Source organism: Elgaria multicarinata, chromosome 6, assembly GCF_023053635.1.
Source record: "Elgaria multicarinata webbii isolate HBS135686 ecotype San Diego chromosome 6, rElgMul1.1.pri, whole genome shotgun sequence".
Lineage (NCBI taxonomy): Eukaryota > Metazoa > Chordata > Lepidosauria > Squamata > Anguidae > Elgaria > Elgaria multicarinata.
In genome coordinates, this window is record NC_086176.1 from 41,720,523 (window position 1) to 41,746,848 (window position 26,326).

The 26,326-nt window shown below is 40.5% G+C and overlaps 1 protein-coding gene across 3 annotated transcripts in view; it reads right to left on the reverse strand.

The window, feature by feature from the left end:
- Nucleotides 1–26,326, reverse strand: part of KDM4C (lysine demethylase 4C) — a 226,921-nt gene that overhangs the window by 7,940 nt on the left and 192,655 nt on the right. For all 3 annotated transcript variants that reach the window (XM_063129271.1, XM_063129270.1, XM_063129269.1), the window contains 2 exons: nt 22,581–22,751; nt 6,745–6,864 (listed from right to left, as the gene is read on the reverse strand). In XM_063129271.1, coding sequence (XP_062985341.1) covers nt 6,745–6,864; nt 22,581–22,751 — 291 coding nt within the window. The remainder of the gene's footprint in view (nt 1–6,744; nt 6,865–22,580; nt 22,752–26,326) is intronic.

Here is a 26,326-nt window from a genome sequence, read left to right on the forward strand (position 1 = left end):
CATATTAATTTATATCAGCCTTGAGAGAGATACACACAAAATAATAAAAACCACTACTGAAATATTATGTGAGTAACATTTGCTATTTAGTTCTCTCCATGTGATTTTCTTGCATTAGGACATCATAAATTAGTGGTTTAATTAGAATTGCTGGAAAGCATTTGATTAGGTACATGGGTAATTTAGTCATCTTCATAAGCTCACACATGCATATTAAAAAGGAACACATAGCAAAATTATAAGGCATTAAATGTTTAGGGCTCACATTTTCACTCAAAAATATACAGTAGCCCTGATTTTTCACATATTACCCAATATGTCTGGAAATAATTCAGGAAAACATGATAGCACCTTAAACAGAATCTTCTTCAGTACCATGGCAACTATAATCTATGCTGCTTTATGAATTTACCTATGTGAACTGCATAGATTTGCAAACCATAATTGTTTTGTTCGCATACAGATCTGAAAATCTCTTTAGGCCTAAAACACTCGTTCTGTTATGGTTTCCAATCATACACAAGTACTCCAGCATCTGAAAAAGTAGCATAAAAGTGTTGACTAGCATAACTAGTTCTGAGAAAGATCCAGGTACTTCAGACCTACCAGGGATCTACACTACTGCTTTTAAAGCGCTTTAAAGCACTTTGAAAACGTTTTGAAAACTGTATATGCAGTGTGTCCTGGGCCCCAACAGTTGTCAAAACTGTTATAAAGCACTTTAAAGCAGTAGTGTAGATCCCCCCCTGGTTATACACATGTATACGAGGGGCAAACCACATGTTACATTGCAGTAGCTAAGTGTAACGAGGCACTGAGGGCCCCTTTTTACATTACAAGGGATTTTTGAAGAGGATGAGGTGCACCCGAGAAGGGACAATAAAGGACAGCCATATCCCTTTCCCTGTTATTATTTATTGCATTTATATCCTGCCTGTATACAAAATACCCTAGACGACATACACATTTTAAAAACAATTTAAATGATAAAACAATCAATAAAACAATACAGCATAAAAACACATATATTGGTCAGCAATAAGATTTTAAAAAGGGAAGGCCTGCCAGAATAATAGGGTCTTTAATACAGGCCTACCCAGTCAAATTTTAAGATGTCTGGCTGTTATTTTAATAATGTATTAGTTTTATATGTTTTTAATCAGTTTTATGTATTTCATAGTATTTTTGTTGTATTCAGTGTTGTCCCCCACCTCGACCCAGGGGGAGAGGTGGATAAGAAATAAATATTGTTGTTGTTACTATTATTAAATATATTAAAAGAAGTCACCAGGCACATTTTATCTGGCAGATCATTCGGCAAAGGAAAAGTGGCATCTAACTGCCAATCTCACATTAGGCATTTGCAGCAAATGATCCTCTAAGGACCTTAAGTGTCATGCTGGAACATAAGGGAGGAGGCGCTCCCTAAGGTACCTTGGATCTAGACCACGTAGGGCTTTAAAGGTAAGAACCGGCACTTTGTATTTTGCCTGGAAACAAACTGGAACCCAGTGTAAAGGTTTTAAAACCAGTGTTATATGGTTTCCACAGGATGTCCTGGAGACCAACCTGGCTGCCATGTTTTGTACCAGTTTAAAGTTTTCATACTAAATATGTAGGCAGCCCCAAGTACAGCACATTACAGAAATCAAGCCTAGAGGTTACCAGTGTTTGCACCACCATTACCAAGTCCACATATTCCAGCAATGGCCATAGTTGGTGTATCAGCCCAAGCTGATAACAGGCACTTCTCACAGTTGCCTTACTTGGGGTACCAGGAGTAGGGCTGGGTGAAGGAGCACCCCCAAAGTATGAACTTGCTCCTTCAGGGGGAGTGCGACCCCATCCAGAACTGGTTGACATACCTCAATAACTGAATTAGAACCATTCACAACAAGCACCTCTGTCTTGCCTGGATCCAATTTCAGTGACTGAGTCCCCATTAAACTTCCTCCAAGCTACTTGAACCCATGGCAGTGTCAAGCCCATGTTTATCTCTGGAACTTTAGGAGGGTAAAAACACCTGAATGGAAGTTTCACAGAGGAAGTGACTGAAAGGGAAAGGCTTAAGCATTATTTCTCCTCCTATGTTTCTCCACTGCAAATCACCCAGATTCTAAGGGTGAAATGGCCATTAGTGTTTTGTTACTCACAACTGGACTACCCAAGTATCTTTCTGTCAGGGGGCTCTAATTTATGAAGCTGCCCTGACGCAAAAGTTTCTCTCATTCATGATCCTCATCTTCCACACACAAATGTCTACAGAAAACTACAAGAAGAATGTTGCGGTTTATTAAACTGCATCCAAAAAATGCCATCTTTTTAGACATCATAGAATCATTCACCAGTTTCCAGCACTTCTTTTCCCCCTATTATCTAATTGTTAGAAGTCAGGGCAGACAGTCACAGGAAACAGAGAATTGTAGCTCTCATGTATTTATTTATTTATTTATTTATTACATTTTTATACCGCCCAATAGCCGAAGCTCTCTGGGCGGTTCACAAAAATTAAAACCACAGTAAAACACCCAACAGTTTAAAACACAATTACGAAATACAGTATAAAACCTTACAGTGTAAGGTAAGGTTACAGTGTAACCTTAGAGAGGGCACTTAACCTCTCTTGGTTTACATTGATCTTGCTAATAGAAAATAAGCCTACTCCTAGTATGACATGTGTGCTTACAATGTAAACTGTTTATAATGGACAACATTGTCAAGAACAATGGCTAGTCTTGTACCCTCTAATACCTTATGTCTTAAATGACTTTGCACCATCATTTCAAGTTATTTTCATTTGCCATCTGTTGAAGTGCTTCTATGTTGTCCTTTACAGCACATGTTATGTTAGAATCCTTATGTGAAATACAATGTATCTGTACTATAGAGTTTAGGAGTTGGATATAACAAGACTAGCAATACCATTGTGTAGAATTCATCCCACCTGCTATAATTTTACGATTAGGGAGGGACAGTTGTAAGAGGCCAGGCACCCGAAGAGACCACAATAATCAAAACAAGGTTTACATTTCATGGTGCTTTCCCAAGCTTTCATTAATTCACAGCTGTTGAAGGGTATCTTAAAAACATGGGGGTGGTAGGAAAAAAGCATACACAACGGCTTCAACTGAGGTACTCTAACTGCAAGTTTAGCTCGATACTGCTCCTGGCAAGATTTCCCCCCTGCTACTGGAGTATACAACTGACAAAAGTTGGCATTTTTACCTTCCCTACTGCTCTTTTTGTTGCCCCTGCCAGATGGCCAGAATATTTACTGTTAAGTTCTCACATCTGTAATAACTTTAGGACAATTGCCCAGTGCGAGCTAATCAAGGGCTTATTACAGTGGACTCAATAGAATGGCCATCTCCTAGTGTTTCTTTCTCACTGAAGTGGAGGTGTATATACTATAGAAGTCCCTGGAAGATTAGAGCACCATTGCAAAGCCGCCTTCTTTTTCCAACACAAGAATGTTCTTATATTAACAATGAGATCTGAAGCTCCATGATCACAAGCATCCTTTAAATCAAAAGAATCTTGTTAGAACTCCCAGGAGGGATAATCACATGTGATTCCTCTCCATTTCTCCACATAGATGATGGACACTGCCACATTCCATCCTCCTCCTAAGCATTCGTGAACTAAGGGGGATGGTGACTTCCTCTTCTAGATTTATGTATTTGCAACGTTTCTTGATTTAAAGTGTAGGGCTTTAAAGTCATATAAATTATGGCTTCATCTTGAGGAGCAAGGGAGGAAAGTGCATTGCTCTTATTCTCTGCAGTATGATGAAATTGGCTCTGCTCCATCAGTGTTATACAGCAGAGTTGGCTATCCCTAAAACCCAGATTTTCAGTGCCATGAAGAACATACTCCTGGGGGCGGGGGAGGAGTATTAGCTCCCACTCCTTCCCCCCGTTATGTCCACTGTTCTGTGAAGAAGCAAAAAACCCAACTTATCCAGGGCAGGATCTGAAGGGACAATCTGCGCATTTGTGGAAGGAGCTTTTCCTTTATTTTGCTGATGCACAGCTGTGCATATCCAGTTTATAAAAAAATAGAGAACTGCTGCATTCCCTGACAGTGTGCTGGAATGGGGTGAAATGAGGGGGTGCTCTTCCTATGAGAGCACCCCATCCCCAATTTTACCACATTAGAGCAAACTGTCAGGGAATGCAGTAGATCTCTACTTTTATAAATTGGAGATGCACAGCTGTGCATCAGCAAAGTAAAAGATAAAAACTCCCTCCACAAATGTGCAGTTTTGGATTTAAATTGCGGTGAATTAACACAGTATCAGAGTATTATTATTATTATTATTATTAATTAATTTATTTATATAGCACCAACGATGTACTTGGTGCTGTACAAAATTACAGGAATCACGGTCGTGATTCCTGTAGTTAAGGGCCGTCAGTAAAACGAGCATTCCGCCATGTTAAATGGAATTGCTGGGGGGTGGGTCAACCTAGCAGCCTAAAATAAAAAATATTTCAGGAATCTTTCTGAAACGCGGTACTGCCAGAAAGAAATGCTGGCTTTACATTCCCTGCGCGTTTCAGGGAGATTCCTGCAATATTGAGGGCTGGGTGGGAGTTTAAAGCAGAAAATGGGGGGGGGGCAGTATGTCTGTCCAGATCTGCTTTGTTTTACTTCCTGGTTGGCAACCTTTTTTAGCTCACTTATAGCGCCAAATTGGGACCCTTACCTTCCAATCCATTGATGGGATTGTGTTCCCCTGTCCTCCTCATTGATGGAATGGCCTTTCTTTTAAAAATATCTGCTTCCGTTGATTTTTTATTAATTTATTTGCATCCAATGTTAGCCTATGGGACTCCGATAAGCTCACGCATGCGCCTCAGGTTCCAAGGAGGGAGGGGGGAGAAGGGAGTGAGTGGGAGAGAGTCTGGGAGCAAGCAAGGCCATCCTCTGGGGGGGGGCAGGGCCTCCTTCTAGCACCCGGGCCTGCAGCCGCGCAAGGAGTTCACCTCAGCTGGGCCCAGGCTTCATCCCAGCGTCTCCGCCCCTTCCCTGCCTCGATGGGGCCTTGTACTTTGCCTGCAAGATCCTGCAGAGCAAGTACAAAGCCCCATCGACGCTGAGGGAGGGGGCTGTGGGACGCATTCTGGGACTTCCTCCCAGCGTCTCCGCCCCTCCCTGCCTCAATGAGGCCTTGTACTTTGCCTGCAAGATCGTGCAGAGCAAGTACAAGGCCCCATCGACGCTGAGGGAGGGGGCTGGGGGACGCATTCTGGGACTTCCTGGAAGCGTCCCCCCCCCACTCCCTGCCTAGGCCGAGGGGAAGAAGAATAAGAAGAAGAAAGCTGCAAGCAAGCAGGAGAAGAAGCAATTAGAAGGTAAGACTGAGGGGGGTCGGTGGGAGGGATGGTGGCTAGGTGAATGTAGGGGGCTGGCTGCTTAAGAGCTTTATTGCACCAGCGACCTTGCAATCACTGCAAATTGCATGCAAAGGACTCAGAAGTTTTCCACCTTAAAATCAGCTTTTATTGTGAAGTACTCTCATGCATCCTGCTTTAATTTGCAAAAAAAATTGCAATTTCCCCCTTAAACTCACATGGTGGTTTGCAAAGGATTGCTGCAAAACAACAATGTCTAAAGCTGGTTGCTCTGTGCTGCAGCAGCAGTAGCAAGACAACTGCAAAAGCAGGTACATAGGTGCTGGTGTGAACTGTATTTAGCTTGCACGCTTGAAAATTGTACAGATTCCAGCCTTTGCAGTGTTAATCTCGAAGTCTTACCGGGGGAGTTTGGGTGTGTGTATGGATAAAACTCTGTAAAAATATTTCTCTTAAGACATTGTCAGGGATGTCTGTCAGGGATGCTTTAGGGTGGATTCCTGCATTGAGCGGGGGGTGGGGTGGGGGTTGGACTCAATGGCCTTGTAGGCCCCTTCCAACTCTGCTATTCTATGGTTCTGTGTGTCTAGATATTAATTTTAAACAGTTTTAGGCTATTTGCAGTTCCATCCTTTTCTATTATAAGTAAAATGATTCAGACTTTCTTTTAAAAACAAACAAAAGCAGGCATTAGTTTGCAGCAGAAATGTCAGTATTTAGAATCATAGAATAGCAGAATTGGAAGGGGCCTACAAGGCCATCGAGTCCAACCCCCTGCTCAATGCAGGAATATAGTGGCAGTTTCTTTCTTTTCCACTGGAGATTGTATTAGAACCTCATCTTTGCTTAGGTGAAGGAAAAGCAATTAAGTTAAAATAATTTATTTATTTATTTATTTAAGAACTTCAATTTTAACTGTGGCAATATTCTTCCTTCAGGAAACATTACTTCATAGACCACCGTGATTCACATTCTAATTTTTCTGACCTTGGACATTTTCTGCATGGCCAACTCATTTCCCCCCTGACCATTGAAATCAAGGGTAGAAACTGTCCATGGCAGAGGTGAAGCTGAGAAACACTCTTTACTGGACAGGTTCCAGTCAAAATCATCTTACAGGATTCCAATTCATTGACTCAGAATTAGAAGAAGACTTGGAGGTCCAACCTCCTGCTCAAAGCAGGCTCTGCAACTACACCCTTCCTGAAATTTCCACCCCTTGATTCTACATCCTATCCTCTAGAGAAACACAGAACAACTCCACTCTACAGGGATATTTGGTTATCCCTGTTTTACACTTTACAATCAGAACAGTCAACATAATCCAGTCATATACTGAAGAACTGAATCAAGGTTTCTAATATACAGGTCAGTAAATTAAACTTACGTTGTACATGTACGCTACGTTGGTTCCAAGATATTTTGCACCATAAAGTTTTCCATCTGGCCACTTCACTTGCACAACCTCTCCCTCTGCAGGCGGGCCTAGCTTCAGGCAGTCTCTGCTCTATTTCAAAACAAAAGAAAAGAAAATTTCCAGTCAGTGAGCAGGAAGATAACACTAGAAACTCTGCTGCTGTACAACTTGATCATGCATCTTCTTATTGTCCTGGCAACACACCATCTCCCGTTCTGTGGACAAAAACGTCTCAAGTCCCAACTCATAGTACATAAACTCAATGTAACATCATACTTCAAAAACCACAAGCAGGTTCTGGTGATTACATGTGAAAATGTAACCCAAAGGTCAAGTACCTAAGGGTCATGTACCTCTAGGAAAAGCCTTGCCATACACTTTACAACATTCTCCCATCACTGCATGCAATACAAAGAAGGGGAATACTGTTAAAGAGAAGATTTATTTTTAAAGCCAACACAATCTACTTGCTCAGAACCCAAGAGTGAATGTGGTAGTCAGTGAGCTCTATTTTTGTGGATTATTCATACCTCCTCTCCCCATACTTTTTGGTTTGTTTGTTTAGATTCCCCGCTCATGCTTTCGAGGTATGAATATATTCTCCTTGTTTGTACCCTGACAACAACCTTGTGAAACAGATTCAGGTATTGGGGAGAGAGATTTGTCCAAGGCCACCCACTGGGCTTCGTGACTGAGCATGGATTTGAGAGCCTATATCTCATATATCTAGACAAGGTTGCCCATTAAACTGCCAGACTCCTAGACGTCCACTCCCATATAAAAGGGCTCCCAGAATCTTCCAAACTGTGATGGGCATAAAATGTGAGGATCCAATGAAGGCAAAATGTAACCTACCCATCAATTCTACCCTCATTAATTTCAGCAGCAACATTTCAAATGTTTGAAAATCCTATCTAAAACACTTGATAGGGTGACAAGATTGTATGAAACCAGCTCTAGTATATATATCAGTACTCTGTGCAGTGATTTTTTTAAAATACAGTATGAACCAAGCTCTCTCACAAGTAGTACTGAGAGCTGGGCTCCCTGATGCAATGTAAACGATGACTCTTAAAATAAAAAGTGATATTCTCAAACTAGGCAAAGAGATGAGGTGGTCTGGGAGTAATATTTGGCTCTATGTTTAACAAAGATTTTGTCTCTTTCAACAGTACATTTTTTAAAGTTCATAATTATTTCAGGAATGACAGGCATAATAAGTACCATTAACTCTTTTCTGGATCCCAAAGCAGCATGGGTTGAAATATGAATACATTCCCTTGCAACATCCACTGTAGACATGGATTGAACAAATACACTGTGATGTGGTCTTCAAAGTTCACAAGCCTAGTTTTCTATGCCCCCAAAAGCCTTCATTGTTGATGTGATCTGCATTTTCAAAGGCTAAAACAAAGTTTTGGCGGACGGGGAAAGGTGAATTGTTTTGCTCATGGAATAGTTAAAAAATTGTGTTCAGACTATAAAAACAAAAATAATTTTTGTAAAACATGAAAATAAGAAAACAATGGGTGAAAAGCAATCAATAACCAAATAGTAACTTAATGAGGTACACAAACTGTGTACAGCTGGTGGAGAGAATTTAACCATCTACATTCCCAAGTGGTAGAGTTTTCATGGCATCATTCTCATCATGTGGTGGATGATCAGCTTCCTGTGTAGCTGCATGTCCACCAGGATAATTCACCACTCGGTAAGTATTCATCTGTATTTTCTAAATACAACAATATTTTAGTAGTCAACAAGTTAACTATCTCACTCATCTCTCCAGGTAAATGGCACAGTAGTGTAAACAGCTAAATTAGGGTGACCATATGAAAAGGAGGACAGGGCTCCTGTATCTTTAACAGTTCTATAAACAAGGGAATTTCAGCAGGTGTCATTTGTATATATGGAGAACCTGGTGAAAATCCCTCTTCATCACAACAGTTAAATCTGCAGGAGCTATACTAGAGTGACCAGTTTTAAAATAGGGCAGGGCACCTGCAGCTTTAACTGTTGTGATGAAAAGGAAATTTCATCAGGTTCTCCATATATACAAATGTTGTTGTTGTTTATTCGTCCAGTCGCTTCCGACTCTTCGTGACTTCATGGACCAGCCCACGCCAGAGCGTTCTGTCGGCCGTTGCCACCACCAGCTCCCCCAAGGTCAAGTCTGTCCCCTCCAGAATATCATCCATCCATCTTGCCCTTGGTCGGCCCCTCTTCCTTTTGCCTTCCACTTTCCCTAGCATCAGCCTCTTCTCCAGGGTATCCTGTCTTCTCATTATGTGGCCAAAGTACTTCAGTTCTGCCTTTAATACCATTCCCATATACAAATGACACCTGTTGAAAATCCTTTTTCAATACAACTGTTAAAGATACAGGAGCCCTGTCCTCCTTTTCATAGGGTCACCCTAGCTAAGCAAGTCAACAAAGGCAATGGGAGCAAGAGGGAGAATGGTCTCCTGCCAAGTGTCAGATGACATTGGGAAATTTAATAAAATATCTCATCTGACCCACTCTCAATTTGGTTAGGGATTGAACACAGCTATTAAATATAGAAATGTAACGCAAGACTCAATGTAGTACATTTGCACTTAAATTGCTACACCAGATTTCATTTGTGGAAATTAAAAGCAAAGCAACAACAAAAAGAGCATCTAAAAATATCTATAGATAGATACCAGAAGGCAATAATAGCACAGATGTGTCCATGCTCAATTTTTCAGGGATTGGTGAAAAACTGAGAATGCCTTTCCCAATTACAACAAAGGAAGATCATGGTCACTAATCCATTGTTTTCAATAATAACCCTGTAGTCTTCTAATACAAAGGGAAGACACAATCACAAAAGGGCAATGCAACAGGAGAGAAATGCTACATTTCCATTTAAGTAGTGGAGGATCAAGTGTTGCCAGAAAATGATCTCAGTCTCAATGGGAAAAATGCCATCCCTGGTTTTATTCAAACCGCCGGAGAACAGCTTTCACAGAAACAGCATTTGTTAATGGTTCTTAAAGCTTTTAAAATCAGCCAGCATTCGGTGTGCATACTAAAACCTTGCTCCCTCTGGTGGTAGATTGAAGCAAGGCTCAAATGAGCAGATGACTTTGCTGTTTGGGCAATCAGGGTCTTAGGTCCCAATGACAACATTGTCATGTATCTGGACGCAGCCACAGGTTTCCTAGACTAATAATCTCGCCTGAACAGCTGTACTTTCCATCCCACTGACACTAGTGCATGTGCATGCTGTGCAGCTCCTTAGATCAAAATGAAGAAAATCAATTCTCATCTTGATAAGATTAGAACTCTTTTCGGCAGATGATTGCTAAGCTCATTTTCTACAAGCGGCTCTGCAACAGTGGGGCTTTGAAATAGGTGGGAAGGTTGACACATTACTTTGAGAGAGAATGCTACCTAGAGTTCGCCATTCTAGTGGAGCTGAGCCACCAGCATATACTGTTGAATAATAGGGAAATATTGTAGTAATAATAATAATAATAATAATAATAATAATAATAATAACAACAACAATAACAACAACAATAATAATAAGGAGGAGGAGGAGGAGGAGGAAATAGGGAAATAGCTTTTCGCAGTTGTTGCTGGTTTTGCAAATATCCAGGCAACTATGTCTGTAAATGTTATGGGGGGGGGGGGGCGAGGGAGAGGAGAGAGATGCCAAAGAAAAGCTTGTTTGCAATTTATCTGATAAAATGTAGCATTTGAATCAACCGGGGTGAGGTGGGGAACCATTTTGACCTTCCCTCAGAAAGTACGGATTAGAAACTTTGCATGATCTTTCAGTTCACCATCCTGTTCCTCCAGAGCACTCCTTTCAGCTGTAATGGCATAACATCCTAGTAAATGAGGCATGGATTGCAAGCTCTGTGTTTAATTTGGCAGTGCATGAGGACCCCCACAGCTGTATGCTCCCTCTGATGTTCCCGCTTACTGTCAGAATCCTACTGCAGAAATAAGCGACCTCAGAACTGCTTATTCCATTACAGGGCCATGTACAAGTTGCTATTTTCCCATTCAACCTGGAGCAGTCTCAGTAGTAGCTGTTACCTCACGCTCTTTTTCTCCAGAACGGTTCACAAAGGCCTCAGATGGAGAGGAGGGGTTTGGCAAGTACCTATTGCTTTTCACCTTCTCCTTGATTCTCCTCTCAGTTCAGGGCATAGATACATAGAGGTCCTCTGTGACCTCTTCTTTCTTTCGTCTTTTATCAGATGCTCCCAAGCCTCGCCCACTGGCTCTTTACCCTGCCTTACTTGGGAGTAATCCTCCTCCCAAGGATTACTCACAAGCAGCCATAGCTTCCTGGCTGCCTCCTGCGATCACTTTCAAATTGTTTACAACATGGCTGTCTCCTGCTGTCATCTTCTAATTGCCCCTGCCAGTGGCTCAGAAATTAATCTCCTGGGAGCCCAGTGACTCCTGCCCCTCTTCCTGCCCTTCTACACTGCTGTTTTGAAAATCACTTCAGCATGTTAGTTATCTATTTTTATTCTCCAATTAAAGGTTCTGTTTACAAGTTGCAATGTCCTTCTACAGCCATGGGATTAGTAAATAAATTATTTCCCCTCTCCCATAATTTCAGAACTCTGGAGTCACTCAATGAAATGGAGTGGGAGTAGCATATAAACAAAAGTACTTCTTCAGTAAGTTATGTATGGAATTTGCTGCCTTGGGATATGGTGATGGCCATGAGTTTAGATAGCCTTACAAGAGGATTAGACATATTTATGGAAGATAGACCTATAGATAGATGTATCAAGATCTCAAAAGCTGCAATGCTATACATATTTAATTGGGAGTCAAAATATATCGGATTGCACTCTAAAAGTCATGAGAGCTGTGGAAGATCCATCTTCACAGGTAATATACAATAGTCCTCTAAGTACCACAAGCTGGGACAAACTAAGGAGGATTGCCCTTAACTTTATGCTTTGCTTGAGAGATTCCAGAAGCATCTGGTTGGCTAATGTTGGAAACAAAATGCTGGACAACATAGACGTTTGGTCTCATGCAGCAGCAAGGCAGTTTGTATGTTTTTATGTTCTCAAACTATTTTTGTTCCATTATGGATTGTGAAGTTTTAATTCCTGCATTGTAAAAAACATAGATTCATAGAATAGTAGAGTTGGAAGGGGCCTATAAGGCCATCGAGTCCAACCCCCCCGCTCAGTGCAGGAATCCACCCTCAAGCATCCCTGACAGATGATTATCCAGCTGCCTCTTGAAGGCCTCTAGTGTGGGAGAACCCACAACCTCCCTAGGTAACTGGTTCCATTGTTGTACTGCTCTAGCAGTGAGGAAGTTTTTCCTGATGTCCAGCCGGAATCTGGCTTCCTGTAACTTGAGCCCATTATTTCGTGTCCTGCACTCTGGAAGCATCGAGAAGAGATCCTGGCCCTCCTTTGTGTGACAACCTTTCAAGGATTTGAACAGTGCTATCATGTCTCCCCTCAATCTTCTCTTCTCCAGGCTAAACATGCCCAGTTCTTTCAGTCTCTCTTCATAGGGCTTTGTTTCCAGACCCCTGATCATCCTGGTTGCCCTCCTCTGAACACGCTCCAGCTTGTCTGCATCCTTCTTGAAGTGTGGTGCCCAGAACTGGATGCAATACTCAAGATGAGGCCTAACCAGGGCCGAATAGAGAGGAACCAGTACCTCACGCGATTTGGAAGCTATACTTCTATTAATGCAGCCCAAAATAGCATTTGCTTTTTTTGCAGCCACATCACACTGTTGGCTCATATTCAGCTTTTGATCTACAACAATTCCAAAATCCTTCTCGTTTGTAGTATAAATATACAAATAATAATAACAACAACAACAACAACAACTTGGCATTTATCCTATTAAATTTCATTCTGTGTTTTCAGCCCAGCACTCCAGCCTATCAAGATAACTTTGAAGTTTGTTTCTGTCTTCCAGGGTATTAGCTATCCCACCCAATTTTGTGTCATCTGCAAATTTGTTAAGCGTTCCCAGCACCTCCTCGTTCAAATCATTAATACAAATGTTGAAGAGCACTGAGCCCAGGACTGAGCCCTGCAGTACCCCACTCGTTACCTCCCCCCAGTTTGAGAAGTTACCGTTGATGAGCACTCTTTGAGTCTGATTCTGTAGCCAACTGTGAATCCACCTAATAGTTGTTCCATCTAGCCCACTTTTAGCTAGTTTGTTAATCAGAATATGCAGCACTTTGTGAAATGCTTTGCTGAAGTCAAGGTATATTACACCGACAGCATTAACACAATCCACAAGGGAGGTTACCCGATCAAAAACTGAGATCAAAGTAGTCTGGCAGGATTTGTTCCTGACAAATCCATGTTGGCTTCTGGTAATCACTGCATTGTTTTCAAGGTGCTTACAGACTGACTTCTTTATAATCTGCTCCAAAAATTTCCCAGGGATGGATGTCAGTCTGACTGGTCTGTAGTTCTTAGGTTCCTGCTTTTTGCCCTTTTTGAAGATAGGGACAACGTTAGCCCTCCCCGGCACCTCACCCATTTTCCATGACTTTGCAAAGATAATTTCCTTGTTGGAATTGTTTGTAATTGTGCCTTTAAAATTACCTTTTTTAAATACTCCCACCCATCTTGCACCCCTTTTCTCATTAGGCTCACTTGCCATGGTGCCTTATTATAGTTCTGAGTTTAATAAAATCAGCTTTCCTAAAATCCAGAGTACATGTATGGCTACACCCAGCTTTTGCTTCCTTTATAATCAAGAATTCAAGTATGACGTGGTCACTTTCCCCCAGAGTTCCCGTAACTGCCACTTTATCCACTAAGTCGTCCCTATTGGTCAATATCAAGTCAAGGATGGCCGATCCTCTTGTTCCTTCCTCCACTTCCTGTAGGAGAAAGTTATCACCCACACGTCAGGAATTTCTTGGAAGGGCCGCTTTTGGCAGTATTTGTCTCCCAACAGATATCGGGGTAAATGATATCTGTCCCCCATCACTACTACATCACACTTCCTTGAAACACTGGCAATTTGTTCCTCAAAAGTTTCATCCTCGTCTTCTCCTTGATTGGGTGGTCGGTAGTAGACTCCATTTATCATGTTCTTTTTATTCCTTGCCCATTTATTTTAATCCAGATGCTCTCAATGGGGCTCCCAGTCTCATCCACATGTATTTCTGTGTATTTTAAACATATAGTGCAACTCCGCTTCCCATTCTAAAAGGGAGCATCCAGATTATCTTCTCAACTTCACATTCTTTTCGATTTTAACTAAAAATGCAATATTTATTAATCTAAACAGAATTTAAACCAAAATGTCACACTCTTATGGATATCCCAGGTAATCATGTTTCTTGTTCTGTAGTCAACAGAGATGATTCAATTCTTTTAAGCCATTTTCATGACAAAACAGAAGGCACGTTTCCTGAATCTAATTTGAGTGCAAATCCTACATTATCTAGAGTGTGCATTTAGATTTAAGGAGCAGCAGCTCTCCTCTGCTTTCCATTCCACATTTAGCTCTCACAATGATGTATTTCAGGCTAGAAATCATTTAAAAAAAATGTGTTTGCCTTCCACGCCCCTACAAGAAGTTACAAAATACCTGTAAAGATAGTGAGACTTTCAACCACCATTTCTTTGTGCAATAAATTTGGTTTCCACTTCTTGGCTCTCTTTGATTCTTGCTCAGCTGAATGTATCCTAGATAGAAAACCCTTTCCATCTACTCCCAGTCGTAAGCAACATTTTTAAGGCATGGCATATTCTAATGCCAGACACCAATCTTTTCAAAATGGCTAAACGGCCATATCAAAATGGCTAAAACTATGTGAAATTGTTCTCTTGAAGGTATTTTCAAATACATTTCCAATAGATCTCTAACAAAAGTGTTGCCAGAAATAAAAATATCTAAACAAGCTATTTAAAAATCACTACATGGAAGCTGCTAGCTCAATATGCACTGCTGCACTGCACTCAATATGCACTGTATTTCAATATATACATAGTTCTCTAGTTGTCTTTGGTTGAACAATCAGATATACCACTTTCTCTAGCTTTTGATATAAAAAATGTAATGGTTTGATGAAACCTAAGCACTTACCAGGTTGTTTCCATAATGGGCATACTCACTATAGTAACAGAAAGAATGCGATGATTGTTTCAACATGGTTTTATACTGGCACTATATGAGAAGGGTCGTAGGAGAAGGAGTAGGGAACTGTCACAAAGACTCAGCTTGCGCTGTTTAAAATCTATGGGGAAAGCAGGGTTCCTGTAGTAGAGCTGTAAAGGTGACTGAACTGGGGTTCCCTGAGGTAGGAAGAGTATCCCTCCGGATTGAACTGAAATGTCAGCAAGTCCATACAGTTAATGCACTAAATGCAAGCTGTCCATTCAGCTTAAGCTAGTTCAGCATGCTTTAGCTTGAAATTTGGGTGTGAGTGATTACGCTTTCACAGTTATGCTTACGAAGTGATAGTTTTCATAAAGAACATGACTACTGTAATTAGTATTAACAACTCTGCAACAGACAAGCTTACCACAGAAACATATACAGTGGCATAGATAAGAGTAACGAATGTAATTTGGAAAGAGGAACTCTGAAAATTCACATCAAACATCTTGCATGCTTGTTAGACAACATCTAACTTGGGAGAACTGACTGGGTATGGTTCTATGTGTTCGTTCAAATTGCTTGAAGGAAAGAGACTGGTTTTTGAAACACTGTCTACAAGAGACTGGTTTTTGCCACTGGCTACAAGAGAACATGAACCTTCTGGGAGCTGAGCTGGAGCCTTTCCTTCTAATCCACTGCTTTGCTCTTGCTGGGCTTCAAGTGGGTTCACTCCTTCTGCCTTGCTCCCACATAAGCCTCCTCTTCCTTAATTGCACATTATCTGAACAAAGTACTCCCTGTGTGAAGCTCAGAGTAGGGATGAGTGACTTTGTTCATTTTGTTTACTCTCAGTTTTCAAGTCTTAAGTTTGTTTCATCTGGTTTCTGCATTCGTCTGCAATATTTTATGTGCATTTCTCCTAATATACATGTCTTTATGCAATTTTTCCTAATACACACATTTTTGCAAGTATTTTTTCCTAATATAATGCATTGCTGTTGTGTTGTTTTTACTAATATACACAGTCTCATGCTCACTATTTCCTAATATATGTATTTTTGTAAACATTTTTGACTGGAAAAATACATTGTACAATTTGGAGGAGTGAGAACACCAAACTGTGTTTCAATTTTTGTATTGGTTCAGGAAAGGTGAATTAGGTAGGTTCACATTAAAATGGAAACAAATTTCTCCCCATCCCATACCTCAGAGACCCAGGACCTTGCTTTTCCCTGGTTCTGCTGGTGTCTTCGCTGTTCCTTGTTTCCACGTCCCCCCACTGTTTTATGTTTCTCTCTGCCCCACTGTCTCATACTGCTTTCTTCTTCTTCCTACAGCCCATACACTGTTGACACTAACATGAAGGGTTGGCATAGTCGGACATCAGCCAATTGGCAAGAGCTCCCTTTTTCATTTACAACCTGCTTGTTCACCTACCCCTCATTCTGGCCCAGAGGCATGTCAGCAAAACACCAAGCAAATGATGGTGGTGAAAAAGAGGAAAAGCAGTGATGGTGATGTTGGAGTAGACACTCGGGGGGGGGGGGGCATTGAGGGCATCTTGCACAAAGTCCCCCCCCAAAAAAATCCAGACCTGTGACTTCACGTGAAATATTTAGTTTATCAAGCATCTATCAGGGATGCTTTAAGGTGGATTAATGCATTGAGCAGGGGGTTGGACTCGATGGCCTTATAGGCCCCTTCCAACTCTCCTGTTCTATGATTCTATGATGTTTAACGTGCTCCCAATAGCCTATAAAGCAAATGGGATGTTTTCTTTTTATGCAAAGCCCCATCGTGGCAGCACTGGAATGATTAGAGCTGTAAAGACTCTGAAAAAACTTCAGGAGAAAAAATAAAAATAAATGGGCCACTGCAGCAGGGGCAGATTTTCCCAGGAACCACAGGCATCCTACATAGCATGGCCTTATCAGAACATTATTATTATTATTTATTTATTTATATAGCGCCATCAATGTACATGGTGCATTACCTCTCTTACAAGTTATTTTCAGGTTCCTGTTGGCATAACATCAATCATGTTTTGTTGTAAGAAAAGCCATTGCCTGATGTTTTGGAGGTAAATAGAAGAAAATGGAAAATTTCTTAAATTATCTGTTTCATTATCAATTCAAACAGAGCAGCTTTCCCCAAATTGGTTCCCTCCAGATGTTTCAGACTTCAATTCCCATCAGCCCCTACTAATATGTCCAACAGTCAGGAATTCTGGGAGCTGTAGTCTAAGACATCCGGAGGGCACCAGTTTGAGGAAAGGTGAACTAGAGAATATGTAATTTATTTATTTAAATATTTCAAATGATATATTAAACTCTAGTGGAATACAAGATATTTAAGACATCCCTTACAATGTGGATGTAATATGTGTTTTTCAGTCTTTTGATAGCTGAGGTACACTTTCTTTCTGAATTAAAATTTGAGGCATATTTCACTTCTACACTTCACAAAGATTTCTTTTTATGTAAGTCAGAGCAGCAGTAGCCCATCCAGTGAGTCAACTGGGCTCACAGGAGTCTTTGTTTAATTATTTATTTCTCATAGCAGCTCTCACATGGTACCCTAATTAGTCCTGGCAGACAGTTTGTGAATAACAGTTATAAAGTATATATTTCACAATTGATTTAGAGAAATAACCCCAGGATGCTAATACACATGTTAAGTTCTGGAAATCTGAGAGAAAGAAATCCATGAAGCTGGGGAAACTTTTATATTTTTAAATAGCATCTCAAATTGTCATGTTATTATACTGACATCTTTTTTCAAATGCACAATCACAAAGATGCCCCCAGTTCCATTACAAAGAAAGCCCAAGATGGTAATTTGGATGTTTTGTGAAATTTAGGTGTGTTTAGAAAAGCAAAAGTAGTCTTTAGAAAATTTCTCTGTGATGTACTTTTACTGTCACATTTCTAAATGGCTCTCTTCCTTTTCTCATGGCTGGTGATGAATTTAAAGCACTGAATGATGGGGCTTAATCGTCACCATTCTCATCTCACTGAAGGCTCTCTCGGGTCCTCCACTGAAAGGATATAGTTACATTAGTGTCAGCATAATTCTGCTAGGGGCTTCGTGTATCAATGTTGGCTGTTTTAAAAAAGGGGGGATCTTCACATTTCTATTCATGTTTGTGCTCTTTTGGATGAGGAAACATCCATTTTGGAAGACTGCTAGACCAAAATAAATAAAAAATAAAAATAATCAGTAGCTGTGTCACATTTACTTGGACTGGCAGGATTGAGTCATGTAGTAATACATCTTTTATTACTGTTCTTGACTGCTGCAGCTTGCAGGCTGAGTTTAACTGAACAATGCTATGATTCTGCGGAAGTGTATCATTGAACAGAAATATGTCGGATATTTTAGAGACTGCACATGGATATTGAATAAGACCCATGGGTGTCCTGAGAATGTTGCACCATCCAAAGGCTGAAGGACACATGTCAGCTTTGGTGTTTTATAAACTGAAATGGCCTTTTTCACCTTTTCTTTTTATGGCAATGCTCTCTGATGGCTTTAAACTCGAGTTCTAAATATGCATACATGTCTAACAGTGTCCTTCAATGGGCTTGAGAAACCTGGATTCAAATGAGATCTTGACTATGAATACAGCGGAGTGGCTGTTGCTAGGTCCCAGCCAGTGTTTTCCACTCTTTACAATGATTTAGAACCAGTTCAAAGCATGCTTGCATTACTAACAGTGTATCTCAGTGGAGCAGTGCTGAGTATGGACTTGAAAACTGAGATTCAATTTGGCTATGAAGGCACTAGGGTGGGCTTCAATCCAAAAGAACTTTCACATGGTTTGGTTTATTTATTTAAAATACTTTAGGCTATGTTTTAAAAAATCCTCCCAAGAAGAGTTCCAGAATAAAATACAAAAACAATAAACGTCAAATATTAATAAAAGCCAATGATAATAATAAAATAAACATCCCGACCCCCCCCCCCCACAAATACTAAAATCCAATATAATTGCAACTAAACCTATCAGCAGTCCAATAAAACTCAACTCAAAGAAAAGCCAAAGAAAACAGGTGTGCCCTTTAAGGCCCTTGAAAGATGGAAGTAGGAGAAAGAGGCAGTCCACTCTTGCGAGGTCCAATGACTGAAGTACCAGGGCTGGCATCAGATGTTGGTACAGTTGGGCAGCTGTCAAGACCCACAATTTTGCAGAAGATTCTTTGCCATGAGCCCCCTCTGGTTTGTGATTATGTTGCTCTTCCTTACCGTTCCTACTTGCTCACTCCCTTGGTTCAGGGGCAGTGAATAATGAGAACAAGGAAGAGAAGCAGCATCTGCCTCCTCTTCAATCATCATCTCTCTCCATGGCAAGTGAGCAGAAAAGAATGCTGAGGTGGAGCAAAGCAGCTGGTGACAATGGCAGCAAAGGAGAAAGTGGGCCCACAGAGAAGGAGACAGCCCACCAAGAGTGCCTTGCCCAAGAGCCCTCCAAAACCTGTAGCCAGCAGTAGTTGTATCCACTGTGGTAAGGGATTGTATTTGAAATTGCTTAAAGAAAATTAAGTGGTACCCTCCTCTGTAGTGTCTGTCCACTTAATCATCTGATGAATTAACTATTTGGTCATTGCTTGACCTACTCCCAAAGTCTGGAAAATTAGGGCAATTAAACTGTTGGCCTAGCTAATGGTACATAAAGACAGAAAATAATCAAAATGCTTCCACAACTCAATTTTCTCTGATTATATTAGGGACCAGTATGTATTAATGTCAATACAGGATTATTACCTTTTAACTGATATCATCTCAAAATATTAATCCTGTGGGAAAGGTGGTTGTAATACTGAACAGTTTTATCTTATGAATGCCTAGTAAGGTACTTGAAGATAATAACCAGAATCCTAAAAAGAATGCTTCAGACTGAAAAAGGTTTTCCACTCTTTCATTGGACTGAATCACTCCCATTGATTTAAATAGGTCTTCTTAACTAAATTGGATCACTGCATTTAGCAAATGTAAATATAAACTCCCATATATATACTGGGAACAGAGACAAAGTGTTTTGTAGCTTGTGTGCTTACAACCAAGGTACATAAACGCTTTAGAGAGAAGGCTGCAATTTCCCTAAAACTCTTCTTTCTACTAGCAATCACATCAAAATATGTACAAACATGAAATGGTGGTTTGTCTCGTATAAATGCAATTGTGAGCTCAACTGAAATTGTGCAGTGGCTTGAACACATAAAGCAAAAGCAGAAAGCTTTTGCTATCTTTGTGAGCTAGCCGAACAGGGGAAACAGATTAGAGAAATAGCTTCTTCAATAGGCAGCAACATTGCCTTCGCACAAAATTTGATGAATAAGTCCTCCCAGTGGCACTAACACCTGATATGCACATTGCACGGATTAGGAAGGCAGTTTTAAAAAAAATCCTCCCAGTTACTGATGCTACAGGTATATTATCTAATGAAAACACACAAAGATTTCTCTAAGGAATCTGAAAGTTCTTTGGTGTTTCCTTCAAACAATTATATGTTGTTCCTCTACTATCTGAGAAGCACTGAGGCATATCCAGGCCTGATTACATTTCTTCTTAGCTCCAAATCAAACTACCCCACTCGGGTGGTAAGCGGTTTCTCCTCTCTCCCACGACTCAAGCTTTAATGCAGGTGCAAACAAAAGAGCAGCTTCTAGTAAGGAATACAGTCCCATATGTGCAATACCTTGATGTTCCTTAATCAAGGCATCCTCAACATTAATAATGCTTTTTATAATATCCCAAACAAAGAGGTGGCATTCCAAAGGGTCATAGCAGGAATTTAGCTGCATGGCTTCATTTATCACCACTGGGAGGTGAACAGCTAAATCCCTCACACACTCCTTTGAAAATGTCCCACTTTTGAGTGTTATACTTCCAAAAAGGTATTAGGCCTTTTATAAGTAAGGACTTAGCAGGGAAAACAGGATAATCTCTGCTAATAACGTTTGAAGGGCAACTTTGCTCCCTGAAAAAAAACTGTAAGACAACAGCAGAGAGCAGCATGCACAACTATCAGAGAGAGAACATGCACAATTGTGACGGCATATGTCCCAGCATGCACTGCTCTCCACATAGGCTCTTCCTTGCTATTGCAGGCTTGTAGCATCGCATCCCAGGCTGAAAACCATAACCTTGGCCAACCCCTCTTCAACATGTTATTATACTCTAGTGACAATGCAGGGAATTCTGTGCTGCCCATTCTACCCTGCGAACAAAATTCTGCAGGTATTTGGCACTAGAATCACAAATGAAGCATTGACCTGACCATATGAAAACCTGTAACCATGGCATCTTATTCCTCCTTGCAAGTGTAGCTCATGAAGCCTCTTATACAAGAATGTGTACAAACCTCTAACAAAAGAAAGATACCTATTTAAATGCAATAGAAGAGTTTCCAGGAAAATAGGGCACATGGGCAGACATCAGTAAAAAAAAAAACACGACTGGTCTGAGAGATAGATAGAGGTCTTCACTGGCTAATTTACTGGCTGGTGAGGACCTCATAGGAAAATCAATTTTAAAAAATTACAGAAAATATTTGAAAGAGTTTGGCTTATACAAATTCACCATAAACGAACAGCATAAATGGTCAAATGATGTACAAGATTCAAAATAATGACTAGTCAATCCTACATAACAAAGTGCAAAAATTCTACGTCAATATGACAGTTCAATCATTTATAGAATGGACATTTTTCCTGAGTAAATTCCTTCAGAAAAATAGCTGCCCAAAATGATATTCTCTGTGCTGGCTCAAGAGTTCAACAGCTGGTGCTCTCAAGCTGGTGTTTCAGTTTAGGGTCCACTCTAAATATCTGAAAGAGGATACTGAGACAGCTTTGCAACTTTTTTCTTTTCCTAGGCACGAGGGAGAAAAAAGCAGAAAGCCTGAAGAATAAATGTATTGCTGCCATTTCCTGGCAATGTCTGACTGATGTAATGGAGCCTGAAGAATTTTGACAGGAGGCCCAACATCAGCCCAGGATTCAGCACTCTCAGGATTAGAAAAGTGCAAAGGGACCGGCCACAAAATCAGAAAGCATATAGGATCTGTAAGATGCAAGGCAAGGCAGAATCATGCCCAGAATTTAGGAAGAAGTAAGTGAACTGCCCCAGATAAGAACAAGAACTACTGATTAACTTTCCTAATAAAATGTTGGTTTAAGTGAATGGGAGATACAGGCACTGAAATGCATGTTATGGAATGCTGCAAACGATGCCAACTTTCCCCTTCTGATTTAGTATCATTAGATAATGAAACCTTATGGACACAACATCAGAAGATGTAAACACATCATCATACTAGATTCATGTCAGTCGTTCTGCCTGTTACGTATTTGAACACAGACATATTTTCAATTCATCAAGGAATGTTGTTATATTATCTCTCAGAGACACATTACAATATGTGGAATTCCCACTCTAATATCTTTTATTAAAAACATATTTCTTATTTAATTAAAAGACTTTGGAAGATTAGTTTTGATTCATTTGGCGAAATGGTGGATACTAATTAGAACAAACAAGGTTGGGAAGCCCCTGAGAAAGTAATAATTTTGTGCAGCAAGAAATAACAAACATGAACAGAATATTAAGTTAATGATTCCTGTTGAAAGGTCAGAAGAAATAGTTCAATTTTACTTATTTAACTTTCAAAAAAATTTAAAAAACAGTTTAAGGTAAATACTTACCACAATGTCTTCAGGGAAAGTGTCTCGGCTGAAGGAACCATCATCAAACATGACTTCATAGAAAACTTGAGACGTAACTTCTGTTACTCTGCTACTATAGTAGCGTGTATTCCTGTGTTTTGCTACAACAGTTTGCCCAGCTGAGATAGCTTTTTCTAAGGCTTTGGTTTTCTTAAAAGAAAGAATTAAACAAACATAGTTATTTGAAATACCATGCCTGTCTCACTACGGTACCCCAATGGGTCCGGCATACCTAAAAAATATGTCTAAGCATATCAGCTTTTGCTTAGATTTCCTCATAAGAAAGAAGCAAGGTTTATGAGGACTTGTGGAAAGGTCTTCTCTGATGTAGCCACTGTCAGTTGAAATTAACTTACAGGTGATGATGATGATTTTATTATTTAGGTGAGCTTTTAATTGAGAATGTGATTTGTATAGTTTATTATTGATTGCTAAGTAACAGGCCATCAGTTTGGGAAGTATGGTGATGGATGCATGCAGGGATTATTGGGGGTGGGGATATAGCTTCAGAACTAGGGTGGGAAGCGGTAAAACTCTGGCCTATGGTGCATTTGGATCCAGAAAGTGGCCTCTCCTCCTTGGTCCCACCTCCTTCTCAGCCCAACCTCTCCTTCATCTGCTGTGGATCATTATTCAAGGAGGAAATCTTCATTGCAGGTATGTTCCGTGCCAGTTGCAGAGGAAGCTGAAGGGGGAAGAAGGGGGAGGGCCAGCTCTGGCAGCTTGCTTTGCTGCTTGGGGAGCAATTGAAGCCCATTCCTTCCTGTCCAGAAGAGAAGCAGAGCAAGCTGTTGGGCCTGTCCCTATTCCTGCTTCTCCACCTCCAGCCAGCTCAGCACTGTGCCTGTCGTCCTACAGGTTGCTCCCTCTACAACCAGCATGAAATGCACTGCTACGTTTCTCTCCCACTCTCTTTCTTTATTGCCGCCTGTCCTCTCCGAACCCCTCCCACAGCACTGTGATGGCAATAGTGAAGACTCACAGCCCTTGTGCCCTAGCTGCTGAGTTTCTAAGGAGAGAGCCACAGCCAAGTGTTTGCCTTGGAGAGACAGAGAGACATGCAAAAAGTCAAGCCTTCTTTTCTTGGGGGTAGAGGGGCTCCTGAATTGATGGCTTGACTCTCCAGCCTTCTCTAGGACCTTCTGCCATAGCTGTACTGTCTTTCTTTCTCTTTCTTCCCAAATTCCCAATAATCCACTTCCCTCTTTCTTTACCCTTCATCTGTCTGATGGACAGTGTCTCTTTAAGCAATGCATGGGCTATACCTAGAGAGTCCTTCTCTCCAGGGTCAACATCCCTTTAATTCACTAAGGGATTTCTGACAGTACTACTGATGCTGCTACCACCAACACAAAACAGAAGAGGTGATGATAGCAGAAGCCGCACTTTTACATGTCACACTGTCACCATGCTATAAGCATTTTGCTTAAAATATATATATCCATACACAACTAGTAAGATCTAGTTAATTTAGGCTAAAATCCTGCACAGACATATACAACTGTTTGCAGGACTGAAGCCATAAATCTTAACTCACAATACTTCTGAAAATGCATGGAAGTCCCTGCTCTGCATGCAATTTCAGAAGAATGAAATCTTTAACATAGTCCATGCATGCTTCTGTAATCACTACCTGCAATTAAATGGGTACCAATATTCAGTAGACATAGCTGTAGATTGCTATCCATCTCTATTATTAAAAAAACACCTGAAAAAATTATTTATAAAATTTTCATTCTAAAATTACATAAATCAGCAACAAATTTACAGACTTATAATATATATCGAAGGGAAACAATGGATTTCCTCCCCCAACAACTGTAGGTTCTTTCTTCTTATGACACCTTCAACTTATTCAACTAGACAGAGAATATAATTGTTTTTCAACCTATGGGGAGATTTGCACAAATTTGCTAAAGTGCTGTAGCTAATGAGAATAAGGCACAGTAGTTACTGCAAATTTATGCAAACCTCCCTGCAAGGTTTTTTTTTTTTTTTTAATTACAATGTGCACAAATCTCCCCAAACCTGAAAGAGCTGTACTTTGTGGCCTGTAGCCTTCATCTTCAGCACTTTATATAACTGCCAATTGCTATGAGGCACAGAGAGGAGAACACTGAGATTCAATCTGACAATTAACTTCAGGGTTTGGCAGTCCATAAATATTAATACGCTCCCATTCCTCTTGGCCTGCTTGCCCCATATTTCATTTAGAAAGTCAGTGCTCTCCTACCTGTGGTGGTAGGTACTCAGGTTGCTTGCATAACATGACAGCCCATCCCACGGCAAGGCCACAGCATGTGCGAGGCATGTGAGGCCACCGTTTTGAATATGCAACCCCTGCTTGGGGATTGTTGTATCATGTAAGCCCAACAAACCTGGGTTATGCAAGGGTTAAACATGGTCTGTATTAGGGTTATGCAAGGTTTGTTTAACCCTTGCATAACTCACATTCAATGGGTTCACACGACATGACACCCCCCAAGCATGGGTTGCGTATGAAACTTGGCACCTGTGGGCACTGTGGCTTGTTGTGGATTAAATAACCAATGACAAGCCAACATACATCATCAGAACCCAGTCACTGCGTGCAGTCCCCTGCAGCTGGATTGTGGAGAACACCCACTAAAGATATAGAAGATATAGAAAATAGTAATTCAACCCAATTTGGTTTTTGCATTAGAGTTTGCACTTTACTAATTTTGGAAAAAAATATCTCCCAGAAATTGTGATATTAATAATAGTAGTCAATCACTGATAGCATGCTTCAAAATATATTTTGTAACAGAAAGGCCTAAGAATTTGTTGATGCTAAGAATGTAATTTTTGATCAGAAAGGACAGTTGTTATGCAACCAGTTCTATCCGATTAGATAAAAATCTGTGTTTTTTTACAGATTGCTGTGCAAGTGGTGGTTTAGACAGTGTGATTTTCTTTTGTGTAACAAAAGCTATGACTGAACTATAGCCGTCATAAAAAAAATGAGAGACACAGGAAATCACAATGAGGAAGAAAGGTAATAGTGGCTTTCTCTGTAGAAATGAAATACTATGAATAAGTAGTATAAAGTTTTGTCTTGACTTCTGTGTACGAGGGTGGAAAGCTAAACTTTTCAGCCTTTTTTATAGTGTTATAGTCTGTGGAGGCCTTGGGCCAAGCCCCATCCCCCCCAAGAAGGGACGAAGGGGCCAGAGAGTGACTGTGCCACAGCCTCAAGGCGCCTTCCTCAAGTGAGAGAGGTGGCTGCCAGCCAACTTGTATTTGTAGGCTAATTGTGGACAACCCTCATGTGGAATGGAAACTTATTTATTTGTGTTAATATTTTCTCTTCTGTTTCATGAAGTTTAGTTAAGTTTATTTGTACTATTTTGTTATATATATTTATTTTTCTACTATGTATTTATCTGCCAACACTATGATTATTGTAGTTTTTGAATATTGTTGTATTTATTGCTGTTTGATACCTTGTAAATTGTATTTGTTGTTGTTCATTTGTTATGCTGTAAGCCGCTTTGGGCACAATTTTGTGGAAAAGCGTCATATAGATAGATGGCTTTGTTTCTCCCTTGCCTTCCCTAATCAGGGAAGGAGAAGTGGGAGCAAAGCCAGCTTGGGACTCAGCCAGTGCTGTGGGGAGCTGTCTGAGTCCACCTCACCCATCACTCACCTTCCCCAATTGAGTTCTGTTCTCTGTACAGAGAGAGCACAGAATGATCATTCCACGC